Source organism: Dermacentor andersoni, chromosome 4 (genome assembly GCF_023375885.2).
Source record: "Dermacentor andersoni chromosome 4, qqDerAnde1_hic_scaffold, whole genome shotgun sequence".
NCBI lineage: Eukaryota > Metazoa > Arthropoda > Arachnida > Ixodida > Ixodidae > Dermacentor > Dermacentor andersoni.
In genome coordinates, this window is record NC_092817.1 from 214,287,208 (window position 1) to 214,302,399 (window position 15,192).

Sequence of the window (15,192 nt, forward strand, 5' to 3'; positions counted from 1 at the left end):
TTGAAACATGAATAAAGTTCACGAGGGTTGCAATGTGGGCTTGTTGGTAATGCATCTTCAAGGGGAGTACGGTAGCGCGATTCAAAGACTGGACAAAAGACGCAAAGGGACACACACAGCGCTAACTTCCAACACTATTTATTATCGGAAACCAGGTCATTCTTATACACTCAAACAACATGAGTCACAGCCACGTGAACAGATTAACAAACGGAGCAATACATTTTGTGATATGTTAAGCCATGCGCAAAAATTTCAGTTCTTTTTCAGAGAGAGCCAATGATGGTTTGCTGATATATGACTCCCCTAGGGCATCAATCTGCTCAGCTTCTATTATAAGTCTAGTGAGCTCGCACTTATTTCTACCGGCAATGATTGTTGATACGAAGAGAGGGGAGCACTTATGTTGCTTACAATGAAGGGAGAGAAACCCATCTGATACAAGTTTGTCGACTTTATTTTTGTGTTCGCGCAGTCTATCATTAATGCATCTGCCCGACCGTCCGAAGTAGTCTTTCCCCCACGATAAGGGTATACAATATATAGTTGAAGTCCTAATTACATTCTCTAAACTTCTTCCTGTGTTTAACTTGGCAGCTAGGGGCACTTTCTTTCTTTTCTGGTCTTCTTTTCCTGCACAGGCTGATTAGTTTGTTGGGTGCTGAAAAAACCACATCAGTGTTACCTCGGTGGGCAATTTTTTTTAGGTTGTGCGACAACCGGTGGATATAAGGTATCACTGTTGGTCTTTTTTTCTCTCACTTGCTATTTCCTTCCGCTCGTTCAGCAGTCCCTGATTGCTGCACTTGCCTAAGTATTCCCTCTGCAACTGATGCCAGTACATGATTGGGATAACCTGCTTCATGTAGCCGCATGGCCTGTTGTGTGAATGCTTCGTCAGTGCAATGATGGCATGATTTAGTAAGTGCGTTAGTAAAACACATTTTCGCAATTCCTATTTTTACCAGTTTAGAATGGGCTGAATGATATGACAACAACAGTTTATTTGTCCTGGGACTGTAACACCAGCAAATTAGATCATCACCGAAGGTAAATTTAACATCCAGAACTTTGATCTTTTGTTCTACAGGCACTTCGAACGTAGCTTCTAGTGGACAAAGGCACTCGCGTATAATATTACTTATAGCTGAACACTCTGTGTCAAAGTTGTCTAGCTTAACATTGACAAACACCAAAAAAGTTGCAGTTTCAGAAGGACTACTTAGGCAAGTGCAGCAATTAGGGACTGCTGAACGAGCGGAAGGAAATAGTCACCGAGAGAAAGAAAGACCAACAGTGATACCTTATATCCACCGGTTGTCGCACAACCTAAAGAAAATTGCCCGCCGAGGTAATACTGATGTGGTTTTTTCAGCACCCAACAAACTAATCAGCCTGTGCAGGAAAAGAAGACCAGAAAAGAAAGAAAGTGCCCCTATCTGCCAAGTTAAACACAGGAAGAAGTTTAGAGAACGTAATTAAGACTTCAATTATATATTGTATACCCTTATCGTGTGGGAAGTACTACGTCGGATGGTCGGGCAGATGCATTAACCCTTTCGCTGTCACGGACGTACCGGTACGTCATCGCACTTCCCCCCCCACGGTGTCACTGACTTACCGGTACGTTCTCTATCGTGCGTTCAAAATTTCGCGCCTGAGCGCAAAGATGGCGCTCCTGAATTGGCCACGCCATCTGCTGACTGTTTCTACAAGTTCGTATATTCTCCCCGACCTGTGTTAACCCATGTATTGAAGAGTACTGTGCGACTGCCACTCCCCACTTTCTCTTTGCTGAGTGGCGCGGTGGCTCCGCGTTCGCTGGATCATGCGTCGCGTATGTGTGGTCGTGGGTTCAAGGGTTGTTCTGCCATCTCCGCTGGTTTGAAGGTTCTTATTTTTCTTCTGTTGGTGTGTCTGCTACGCCGCGTCAAGTTCAGGCGCACGTGCCGTTGCCTCTGCGAAAAGAGTGACTCGATTGCTGCTTTCGCTCTCTCGCCGAACCCTCGCTTCCAACTTGCAGCAGTAAACGTAGAGCCCTTCGGACTTTGTTTAGCCTTTTTCCATCTCCCTCTGTCTTCTTGATCGCGCAACGTCCCATTTCTCTCCGTTGTGCGGGCGACTGAAAGCGCAGCCTCCCAACGCGCGGTTACTTTCGGATGGCTGAGCGCGCGGGACCTTCGTCTGCTCATTGGTGCGGTGGCTCAATTCCGATTTAGAATACGAGCCGAGCTCGGATTCGGACTCGGTTCCGCATCGTCAGATTCGGGTGTTGAATGGATTTTATAGTCAGGCTGATGATGATGATGATGTTTACTAACAGCAGCTGCAGAACACTGAAATGTGCATATAGCATTGACTACGTTATTTGTATACCAATCATAATAAAAAATAAATTGCTATGTTCATTCCCTGTTATGCTCCTTCCCTGAAACCAAGCCGACACTGGGGGTGCGTCACGGCCAGAAAGGTCCGACAGCGAAAGGGTTAATGATAGACTGCGTGAACACAAAAATAAAGTCTACAAACTTGTATCAGATGGGTTTCTCTCCCTTCATTGTAAGCAACATAAGTGCTCCCCTCTCTTCGAATCAACAATCGTTACCGGTAGAAATAAGTGCGAACTCACTAGACTTATAATAGAAGCCGAGCAGATTGATGCCCCTGGGGAGTCGTGTAAAAGCAAACCATCATTGGCTCTCTCTGAAAAAGAACTGAAATTTTTGCGCATGGCTTAAGATATCACAAACTGTATCGCTCTGATTGTTAATCTGTTCACGTGGCTGTGACTCATGTTGTCTGAGTGTATTAGTACGACCTGGTTTTCGATAATAAACAGTATTGCAAGTTAGCGCTGTGTGTGTCCCTTTGTGTCTTCTTTTGTCCTGTCTTTGAATCGCGCTACCGTACTCCCCTTGATGAAACATGGAATTGTTAAGCAATAACACTGATCACATCAATCACTTGTTGCTGACCATACCACTAGCGATCAAAACGAATTAAACATTCTCTGTACCCGATGTGGTTGCTTAGTGGCTATGGTGTTACGGACTGCTAAGCATGAGGTCGCAGGATCGAATCCCGGCCATGGTGGCCGCATTTTGATGGGGGCGAAATGTGAAAACACCCGTATGCTTAGATTTAGGTGCACATTAAAAAACCCCAGGTGGTCCAAATTATTCCGGAGTCCCCCACTGCAGTGCGCCTTATAATCAGATCATGGTTTTGGCATGTAAAACTGCATAATTTTTGTAGAAAATTCTCTGTGGGGCCATCAAGCACTTGAGACACAAGCACAGAAAGCAGTGCTGGGTAGACCTGCTCGAAGAGTGCCATTTAAGAATCTATGCTGTCACTCTCTCTGAAACCACAAAGCACACAGGCATCATAGACTAAATACCATTGTTGTATTGCACCCTTTATGCAGGCATGTATGGTGGAAGATGAAAATGCCCAAGACCCCACGCAAGAGACCATTGTGTTCCTCTACAAGTGTGTGCCAGGTCCCTGCCCCAAGAGCTATGGCTTCAATGCTGCCAAGTTGGCAGGCATTCCACAGCAGGCAAGAATCTTGGTTGTGATTCATTCTTTAGAAAACCAGCCACAGAACACTATATACTTGTGCAATACCCGCCCTCATATAAGGTTCATACCCTCACTTTAGAGCGGGAAAAGTTTGGAAAAATGCTTTACCAACGATCGTGCACGCACCTGTGTGGGCCTTGTGCCCCTGCACTGGTCTGATCTCAGAGGTCACGCCCTCGTGGCTCATTTTCAGGAGCCGCTGTCTGATGGCTGCTATTAGATGGAGTCATCATCATCAGTGTATCCCAGCAGATTGTGATCATGCACCTAAATCCCACGTGCTTCAATGGTATCTGCAGTGTTGAGGCCTATGTTGTTTAGCTGCATCATACTTACAAGCGCATTAAGAGGGTATCGCTGCGAGAACTGTGCCAATGGATTTTGAACGTGTGGCATGCAGTTTCGTTCGAGACAGTCGTGAAGAGTTTTAAGTCAATCTCAAGCAGTGACGGACGGCACGGAAGACAACCAGCTTTGGGAGAGCGAGTGAGACGGAAGGAACAAGGATGACGAAAACCTTGAAAAAGATTGACTTTCGGAAACCATTTGGTTCACCATCAGCAATGCGTAATCTACACTATATCAAGAGAATTAGCTGAAAAAGTATTCTGGCTATCCGAAAAAAAAGGTTGTCAGTGTGGAAAGTAATAAAGGAGCTCAAAAATCGCACAATAACACTGGAATTCACAGAGCCATCTCTTGTCTTTTCCGCCACTGAGCGCTGCCATCTTGAGCAGAGGTTGATAAGACTGGGTCCATTACAGGCATAGGTAGGTGGAGAAGTTCCGAGGAGGAGAAAAAAAGTATAAAGAGATCTATACAGAAATGCTAGAATGAAAAGCATGCATAGCATATCTGAGTAACTCGGGCAGGCTAGGTGACTATTTGTCACCACTCCATTTCAAAGGGGATGCCAATAAATCATCATTGTCATCAATGTGCGAATTCCCGAAGTTCCGCCTTTTCTTCCCACCCTCCTCACAACAATGGCTGCATAGGAAAAGTGAAAAGGTGTTTTGTTTTCTTTCTTTTTTTTTTCGCAAATAGGGGGCCTGTCTGATAAAGTTGTAATGCATGCTGCTCTTCTATTGGATCAACGCGCCCAGCACGCTGAGAGGCACTTTCCAATCGACTATTGCTACGGCAAATGGTGCACTGAAACTGCAACGAGCCTCTAGGCCTGCTTCTAAAATTTAGTTGATCCGTTGCTTCTTTGTTGAACACAACAGATCACACCATGATCGCTAGCAGCGAATCAACAGGGACAAAAAAATTACGCACATACAGAAAGTAAAGCACAAGTCTCCTTTGTTTATGACAGGAAAAATATAAGGCGGTTATCACAAGTTTCGAACGAGCTGGTGATAAGATCACATCGTATCGAACAAATCGTCAAGATGTCGTGTAATTCGTACTGCATCAGTAATATAGCTATAGCGGTACAAACTATTGCCCTTTGTGCTTTTGTCATCAGGCTGATGCACTGTTGCTGTTTTACTTCGGAGACTGTAGAGGATGTGCCGATACCTGTTCCCACAGCGCTCCGTGCATACGCGGCTTCGTGTTCGTGCATTCTAGATACTGTTCTGAGACTACAGTCGAGTCTACTTATAACCCTCTGAGGTATAAGGAATTATTGATTATATCAACCAGATTTCACTACATTTACAATTTTCTGACCCTGTTCATTGTAATTGCATTCACATGTAGTGGAACCTCAATATACAGATTCGATTATTTGCCGATGATTGTGTGCTCTTTAAAGATATTGTTTCTCTCCATGATCAAACTAGTATATGTTGTAGTTTAAATAATATCCTTGCATGGTGCAGGTGCTGGGGATTGACTAAACACAGATAAAAGCATACTACTGTGAATGATAGATAAATCACCCCTGCTTTATACATATCAGTTAGGTCCATATGAAGTCACTAGCTATAAATACCTAGGAGTGACCCTTAACAATACACTATCATGGAATGATCACATAACTAACACTTGCGCTTCAGCCTTCAGAAAACTATGCCTTTTGAGACACAAACTTCTAACATCTAACGTTAAAATGCTATGCTACATCTCCCTAATTAGACCTAAGCTGGAATATGCTTGCATAGTTTGGGATCCATACACAAAAACTAATATCAATAGTCTTGAGAGAATTCAGAGAAAGGCGATCAGATTTATATTTAACAGATCTTCCAGATGTGATTTCCCCACCGAACTTATGGAAATTAACAACCTTGAACCACTCGAACTGCAATAAATGTTCAGATGCGTCAAGGGGTAAATTGTTGGTGTGAAGTAGTTTAAGGGAAACAGAGACCTGAATTCCTTAAACTACTTCACACCAACAATTTATCCCTTGACGCATCTGAACATTTATCGCGGTTATCGACCAGGACTACATGCCACCGCAGACATGATGCATTAACCCCTTACATTGCAAGAACAAACACATATAAGTTTTCTTGTTTCCCTCGAACTGTAACCGAATGAAATTGTATAATTGAATCCACTTCCTAATCTTTTAATTTCGTGGTTCTGTTTGTTTTGTCAATCTGATTTTCATTGTGTGTACCATATGTCACCCTCCCTGCTTGGACCATTTGTCTGCAGTATTTAATAAATAAAATAAATAAACAAAAAATAACGAAACTGTATTTGCAGTGAAAAAATTCGTTAAATCACGAATTTCGTTAATTCTAGGCTTTAAAGGTGCAGCAGTAAAAATCATTTCACAAATTTCCAGAACATTCCTGGTGGATAGTGTCTTGCCACTGCATGCAGCACAGATCGTGCCGCATGGTGCCGTAAATCTTGGACACCATGGCTGACTGTGCTTAGTGCCCACAGCCATCATCATATGGTGCCCTCAAATTAAAAACAAATGTGCCAAAAGGTACGGATATTCGTCCTTAAAAAAATGCTGCAGTTTTGCCAGAAAGGTGGGCATTGATGGCGATAGCAAAGAGCAGCTTCACAAAATAAGGTTCACAGTTTTATCAGTGTCACACACGCTCAGGCAAAGATCTCACTCTATGACCAAGAACATTCACCGCTGCAACGCGAGCGAACGCTTCGCACCATGCCTCAGAAACTTGAGATTGCGTGACTGGCAAGACTACACAAAATGTGCATCAAGGCACCAATCAGCTTGGCTCGATCTTTTCACTGGCCAACTTGACGAAGATTACCTCCAAGCTAACGGCGGATATGGACAGTCATGCACAGCTACAGCGAGAGTACAAGCGTGTCCCGTCAAGCGCTTGCCTGATCACGTTACCCACCCTCCTTGCGGTGAAGGAATATTGTGTTTCTCTGAACACTCCGCATGCCCCGTGGCCTCCGCAAATTGTTACACGACAAGTGGCACGGCGGTTTTTCTGCATACTGCTTTTCGATGCACGAGCTTCAGCGGCGATTTTGCCGCTCCAACTTTTCATCTGGAGGAGCACTTGCAAATAACTTTTTCCTTGGCCTAAATTTTTATAATTTTCTGCTAGATGTACTAACCATACAGGCTCCGAGTACTTGCTTGAAATGACCGAAAACTTTGTTAAATCAAAACCGTGTCACAAAATCGCTTCGTTAGATCGGGAAAAATATCCGCAGTTTTTAATGGAACTAAATCTGGAAAACCCAAATAGTTCATTACATCATGAATGTCATTAAATCGAGGTTTCTTATATAGAGGTTTACTGTATAATGAAAATTTGCAAAACTGCAGTACTGTTACAACGAATAGTTCGAATTCTGGAAGACAAGCACTTAGGCAAAATACACAGAGATGAATGACACACATATTGCACTGTCTAGCACAATGGTATTGGTATTGTATTGGAGAAATGTAAACCCACAACAAAGCATTGAACGAGTTTTCGCATTATTGAATCAAGTGCTAGATAGCCTGCAACTCGCGATGGAACATTCAACCCACAAGACCTAAAGTTGATTTTAGGCAACACTCATGTTTCTTGGGTCTATGCACTGCTTTTGCACAAAGGATTATTACCGTTTAATTCAGCACACTCGAAATATGTAAAGAGGGCCATAACGAAATTATGCCTATGTGCCGCACTGAAGAGGACGTGTGCACACAGAGTCGAATATAGTTTTGAGGCACAGGTGGCCAGGCTAAGGCATGCTGGCTATCGAGAAGGCATGCTCAGGGTGTGGTGCAATGTCAACCGAATACAAGACGAAAAAAAAAAGAGCTGAAGCACCTTGCCAATTTGATAAGAGAAGCATTGCAGTAATCCCATATGTACATAAGGTGCCACATAATCTAAAAAAAAAAATTTCAAAAGCAGCAGTGAAGTTTTGCTTTAGTGTTCCTAACAAGCTGCAGAATCTATGTAGATTGGCTAACCAAGAAAAATGAGCCACTACACTACAACATGCGACAAAAACCACACAAGAAAGTACGGTAAAACCTTGTTCATTCGGATTTGACGGGACCGAAAGAAATGTCTGAATTAACTGAATGTCGAATGATCGAGGTATCAAGGAAACAATAAACAGATGCTTACCACTAAATGAATAAATTTTCACTTCAAATGCCCTTCTCCACTTCAATAAAAAGTGGCTCAGGGTCCCCTTAATTAAGATGAAGTTAATTAACGCATAGTTAATTAAGGTACTCGAATCCACGGACATTATTTTAATTCAGGTGAAGGTAACTAAGGCACGGTTAATTAAGAAAGAGTTAATTAAGGGACTTGAATGTAATAGCTTTGGTGTTAATGAAGTAAATCTAATGTGAGATTTTCATCCAAATCCCTGGATGACCTGGTCTTACGTGCTAACAGTGTGCTCTCTAAAGTACACCAGTGGTCTCTCGAAAACGGTCCAACAATCAACTCTGCAAAAACCAAAGTCTTGCTCTTTCATCCAAGAAATATGAATGTCGTGCTACCTGGAGATATTGTGCTTAACTCCTGTACTATTGAAGTTGTACAATCAATCAAATGTCTGGGTGTGCACTTTGATCATGATATGACATGGTGCTCTCATGTAGATTTCCTCACCGGCAAACTGTCACAGGTGTTGGGTGTTGTCCATTCCTTTAGGTACCTGCCGCAATCCATGAAATTGCTGATTTATAACTCACTTTTTTTCAGTCACCTAAATTACTGCTGCCTCGTATGGAGGACAACTTCAGCCACAAATATTCACAAGCTGTTTGTTATCCAGAAGAAGTCATTTGTAATAAGCCTCGTTATTTTCATTCCGCTTCTCTTTTCACCCTGCTTAGAACCCTTAAATTGCCTGCCCTAATAAACATGTGCTTGTTGTCAACCTACAGAAGATATGAGAAAAATATTGGCACCCTCAGCTCTCTTGCTGATCTCACAAAACAAGAAACCCCTTACATAACTCGAGCTCCTGAGACTTGGTGTGTTCCTCACCTTCGTACTAATTATGGCCAGTAAATGTTATGCCACTTGCTGCTGTGGGAGATACGGGGTTCTCCTCCGTACTCTTGGGACAAAGGAACAACAACACAGTAGTGCAAACAATCACAAGGGCATTTATTGCACTTTTCATAGATCAATGCCTGCTAGCCGAAATGCTATCCCCAAAACATGTCGATGGGCGCGCGACAAATCTAGAAGTCCGACACACCGCGACCGCATTGCGAGCGAATATGTTCGCCCCATGCTGGATCCCAACGCCTGGTCGCTCGCGCGTACTGTCACGCTAACGGTGTCCAAGGCGGCCACGCGAGACGGTCTCGCAGAAGCACGTCCGTCCCGCTCGCTTCCCGAACCCCAAAGAGCACGCGCCTTGTCTCTCGGCGCCCGAGTAACCCCGCCGCGGCGCGACAGTCGCACCATCTCTCGCACCGCGCTTGCACCACTCCGACCGCCGCGGGCGCCAGGCCACGCGAGCCGTGCGGGAAAACAGCATATCAGGGGATGCATGAGAGTCGCGCATTCCCACACTGCCCAGTTTACTCAATGATCTCACCAGATGCAATATCGATGTGCTCACTTGTTCCGCAAAAAATCTGCGTGAAGTGTTTCTGCGATCTTGACTGTGTATGGTCATACTTTGTGAATTTTGCCCTTGGTGTTTTTGCTCTTTTTTTTTCTCTCTCTCCTCTTTTTTTCCTTAACCCGTTTCCCACCTGCCCTGCTGCTGCCATTGTAAATGGAACCTGGGGCCATTCAAGCTGCTTTCTCTGCAGCTTTCTTCCCCTTGTTTTTTCCGCCACAACCATGTACCTCCTTGCTTGTGGAAACAAATAAATTTAAAAATAACTTAAATCCACAACCTTTGGTGTTGAGGTTAAAGTAATTAAGGCACATTAAAGGGACTGACAACTGGCCAGAATGTGTTGAGGTGTTTATGGAAATGAAATGGCCATGATTTATAGGGATAGAATCCAGCACGCTGTTTGGTATTTAAGTAGGAAATATAAGTTTAAATTGGCAAAGAAAGTCATAAAAAAGCAGTAAGTGGCGAGGCCTGGTGGTGAAATCCTGATACTTTGAAATGTAGTCAAGAGATAACTATATGTAAGTTGAATGTCATTAAGTACAATACAGTTATTGCTAAAAATTGCATTTAATATATTAATAGACACTTGCGCTTTATTTGGCGTAACAGTTCTGTGGGAAACCCGCAAGGTGCAGAGAAGTAATTAAAGAAAGGAAAATCAGATATCCACCCGTTCGTAGCAATTGCTACGAACGGGTGGATGTCTGATTTTCCTTTCTTTAATTTTTTCTCTCCAACTTGTGGGTTTCCGCAGAACTATTACATCAAACTCATGCCTCTGCTTCGTGTTGTCGACAAATTCGTCTTCGCCCTGCCATCTGCTAGCCGCCTGGTTAGCTCAGATGGTAAAGTGGCTGCCCCGGAAAGGTGGTGGGCCTGGGTTCGAGTCCCGGACCAGGACGAATTTTTCTTCAACTGTGAGGCTTTTCTTTTGAGGAACCCATATGGGTTTCCTTTGTAGCATTTGCTACGAATGGGTGGATTTCTGATTTTCCTTTCTTTCGTTGCGCTTTGTTCTATGCGTATTACGAAGTAAAGAAAGTCCATGCTAATGAGTGGCACTCGCACCGTCGCACAATAATGGTGGTGCACATGCGGTTGTAAGTGCACGAGTATAGTGCGATTTTGCAAGTACCCGGAGTTTTATTATCTCCCTTTGATACAAGATGCCATCGACGAGTTGTGCCATAAATGGGTACGTTTTTTACCTTCATGTCAGCGCCTCTATCACACTGTACTGACACCGAGCTCTCCACCAACCGTCGGCAGATTGTCAGCGTCAGTACAGTGTGACAGACACGCCGACACGAAGGAAAAAATGCTGTCGCCAACAGTCAGCAAACCGAAATCGGTGTTGAGTCAGCCTAGCATGAGTGAGCCTTTACCAATTGGCATTCTCCAGGCACACTGCTTGTAGCAGGGACAGTGGCCTATCGTGCAAGTTGGATTCGTCGCTTCCGCTGCCGCTTTCGTCCATCGAAGCATGGCGTTCGGGGGCTTCTTCACAACGATCTACATTCTGAGCACCCGGAAAGGTGCAAGCTGAAATCCTTTGTTCCAGCTTGCTCAGGTCTTCGAGAGACGACATCGGAAAACAGAAACGCACGCTTGGCTACAGCAACACGAACCACATATGTGTAAAAGCATCGTTTCGTTTTCGATGCACTTGGTTTCGTTTTGACTAAAATACCAAAGCAGTTGGCCAGGAAACTGCAAAAACATGTAGCTATCATCACAGAAATACTTGACACTTTGGAAAACATGAATCGCAGGAACATCAACTCAATAAACAAAATACATTCTCACTCCTACGGCCACACTTGTCGTCTGCCACCCACTAGTGCCAGACTATAATCGCTATTGCACTCACCTATCACAGTTTTCAGCATGCTTCCAGTGAAGGACTTCATCCTCACTGCAGATCGAAAAATTCTGATAAAAAATGTACCACAGCGTTTTCCTCATTACTACTTCATGATTAGGCGCTTCTGCTGATGTGGCCGCAATGCTTTTGCATTCATCCCAGTAAGGATGACTAAGTGCACCTTTAATTTTTCGCTTTTCATTCTTTTTTTAGAAATTCTGATGTTTGTGTTTTGTGTTAATATCTTTCCCAAATTTTAAACGTTTAAGATCGCTACCCTAGCTATCTTTTTCATGTTCGTCTATCATTTGGGCTAGTCGGTCGTATACCATTTCTGAGACTAAGATGTAATTGACACATGACTGTCTATTTCTGCATTGCCGCATTACCTGTCCATGACACTTATTCTCCCTGTTAACTATTTTAAGGTTCTCTTTATCACACAGAACCAGCACTAGAGAATCGTTGTAATCAGTATATTCATCTAAATCATCCATGTGCACATTCATATCTCCCACTAATATCACCTGCCCAGATTTCTTGAACTCATTAATATTGCTTCTAATGCAATCAATCAATTCTGTAATTTTATCTTTACTACCTCTCCATGGGTAAGCTATTCCAAGCCAGGCCTTTCTGCCTTCCCGTGTGCCGCTAATCGATAAATGCTCCTTACGTGTCTCCTTTACCCTTTGACACTTCATACCTCACCTAATTAGTATGCCTACACCTCCACCTTCCCTTGACCCAGCCGTTCCCTCCCATACAAAATTGTATATAACAGACGACTGCTCCGAATCTTGTAGATGCGTTTCGGCAGGGTTCTCCTATTGAAGGACCCTGCTTTCAGTCAAGGCTTACCCGCTAATAGATTTGTCCTTCTAGTGCGTTTGAATATGCAGCCATTTTTTCTGCTTGCGACCACCCTGCATATTTGTTTAACAAATTTTACGTGTCTATTCTTATCCTTTGTGCATATTTTCCTAACTCCTTGTAGTCCAGTTCTGCCCTTTACTGGTGTGTCGCTACATTCAATACTTAATCTTCCTTCCTGATTACCTGGGGCCCGCCTAAAAGAGCTACTGCCCGTGCTGCAAGTCAACATTCAACCGGTGTTGCTACACTATCACTGACATGTATAGCATCACGCACTAGAGTGCCTTTGTTGCCTGCTCGGTGCACTTCTCGGTTGATTAAATCCGTAAAATTCATTGCATTAGCTAGCGTCCAAATTTTCTTGTTTGCTGCTAGCACTGCCCTTTTATTTGCATACCCCTGCCTTTCAACCAGTGGCACTGCCCACCGTGTACACTGCGATTTGCGCAAATTCCGCAGGTCGGAGTCCCTTTGGCTATTTGCTTCACAATTCATGTCCCTTGTCCTTACTGTACGTCAATCACTTTGCCTATTATCGCCACTAGGTGGCTCTCCTCCATTGTGCCCTACAAGTGTTGCTGGGCTTTAGCTATCACTTCCTTAATCGGTTTCCCCAGAAACGCACTAATCTGGACTTGCTCGCCTGCACTTACCATCTTTATTATCACCGGTTCTACTTTTCGCATGATTGAATCCCCAGCAAAGACAACTTGACGCTGTTCGTCCTCCCTGTCACTGAAAGCTGCACCTGGGGCCACGATGCCATCCCTCCCTGCCTCATCTTCATTCTTCGCTTTGTTGTCTTCCGCTGCCAGCACGTCAGTGGTAGCCCCTTCGTGACCATCACTGATGTGTCCGCCGCTGTTTTCCACCGTGGCAGTTTTGGCTTGCTGACCTGCTCTCGCCTCGGTGCCAGCCCTTTCGCCATGTTCGCATCGAAGAGTTCACCATTACGTTGCGGAATGGTGGCCCTCAGCTTCATTTCTATGTTAGCTAGCGTATCTTCTACCACCTTCATCTGCTTCTGTTCACTCTCGAGTTCTTTTTCTAGATTTCCAACCCGCTTAGCTAGCTTATCCTTCTCCTGCTCTAGACTGTCTAGTCATTACCCTAGCACACACATCCAAAAGGTAAAAACTGCCGTTTACTTCTCGTACTGATTCTTCTTCCGCGTTTCTTACAATGCGTAGGAATGCTCGAACTCAGGACAATGCAAATTTAGGTTCCTCCAAGTACCGAGCATCTTGTACTAACAAGATAAAGTACAAAAGTAACCCTACTTGTAGAAAATAAATACATTTATTCGTTACCTACTTATGTCTAACCAAATACCATGAAACCATGAAAAGCATGAGAAATAATATACAGTCAATCCCGGATATATTGAACTCAAAGGGGATCTCGAAATAGTTCGATATATCGATAATTCGAAATATAAAATGTGCATGTCAAAAGCTTATCTAACAACTCCACACATCTCAAGGCAGTTTCCCGATGTCGTGACTAACGGGAACTTACCGATCTGTGCCTCCAAGGCGTGTAGAAAAACAAAAACACAGCGCGATGACCAGAGCACTTTATTTCGGAAGAAAAATATCTGACCTTCGCTTGCTTTTTCGTCTGCACCATCAAGTTCATTAAGCTGTCCTCAAGCTTGTTGACAGTGTCCAAATGAGAAAGGCCAGCTCTTTCGATTGTGCCACAACAGCAGCGAATGACGCTGAAAGCTGATGCAAGTTCAGCTGCAGTGCATGGTGGTTGGTCCTCTTTGTCGGAACCTTTGCCACTGCTCGAGTCTGCGCCCTCGTCACCCATGATGTGAGCTACAATCTCCGCATCAGCGCGATCCGCTACAGCTTGCACGCCGTCGTCAGCGCTGATGAAATTGCGTGCTGTAACGCTGCCTGGGATGGTGCCAGGTAATGCCGAGAGCTCACAAAATTCGCTGTCCAGGCATCCAGCGTCATCTTCACTGTCAAGACATCCGCCGTCTGCAGCTACCACAAAGCCTGCTTTGCGGAAGCAGTTCACAATTTTGCCTTTCTTCACGTTATTCCAAGCGCCAGCCAGCATTTGAATGGCTCCGAGGTCCACCTTGAGTTCGACTCCTAATCGAAGGTTGATTAGGAGCCTCTGCACCAGTCGTCGTCTGTACCCAACCTTAAACGCTTTCACAATGTGTTGGTCAAGAGGCTGAAGTTTTGCCATTGTGTTTGGCGGCAGAAACTTGAGGGCGATCTGCTTTAATGGGCAGACGACATGATGGGCCAAACAATTGTCAAGAAGAAGACAAACTTTGCGGCCAGACTTCTCCAGTTCAGCATCCCACGCCTGCAGCCACTGAACAAAAACATCGCGTGTCATCCAAGCTTTCTTATAGGACACATATCGAACCAGGAGGCCTTTCACGTTCTTAAAGCAGCGTGGCGACCTGCTCTTTCCGATAACAAATAGACGTAGTTTGCATGGCCCATCTATATTTGCAGCAAGCAAAATCAATATGCGCACTTTGCTGTTCTTTCCACCATGGCATGCAGTGCCCTTCAGATGCACAGTCTTGTTTGGCAGCATTTGCCGAAACAGTGCCGTCTCATCTGTGTTGAATATTTGCGATGGGAAATATTTAGCCACTCTTTGGCCAACCACTTCTCTATGTGACTTGTGCTAGTCGCCTTGCTTTCGCCCGAAAGGGTCTTTCCGACGATGCTGTAGCAACTCTTAAATCGCTGCTGCCAACCAGTGCCACCAGTGGAGCTTTCTTCTCCGAAGGCCACAGCAAACCATTTGGCCTTCTCGATGAGCATTGGGCCGTCAACAGGTATGTAATTGGCACGCGTCTCCAAAAACCAGGCGTACAATGCCTT

General features: G+C 44.4%; 1 protein-coding gene across 1 annotated transcript in view; it reads left to right on the forward strand.

Annotated features, from left to right (window-relative positions):
* Positions 1–15,192, forward strand: part of LOC126538462 (DNA mismatch repair protein Msh6-like) — a 463,753-nt gene that overhangs the window by 431,138 nt on the left and 17,423 nt on the right. The window contains exon 30 of the mRNA XM_050185304.3: positions 3,428–3,562. Coding sequence (XP_050041261.2) covers positions 3,428–3,562 — 135 coding nt within the window. The remainder of the gene's footprint in view (positions 1–3,427; positions 3,563–15,192) is intronic.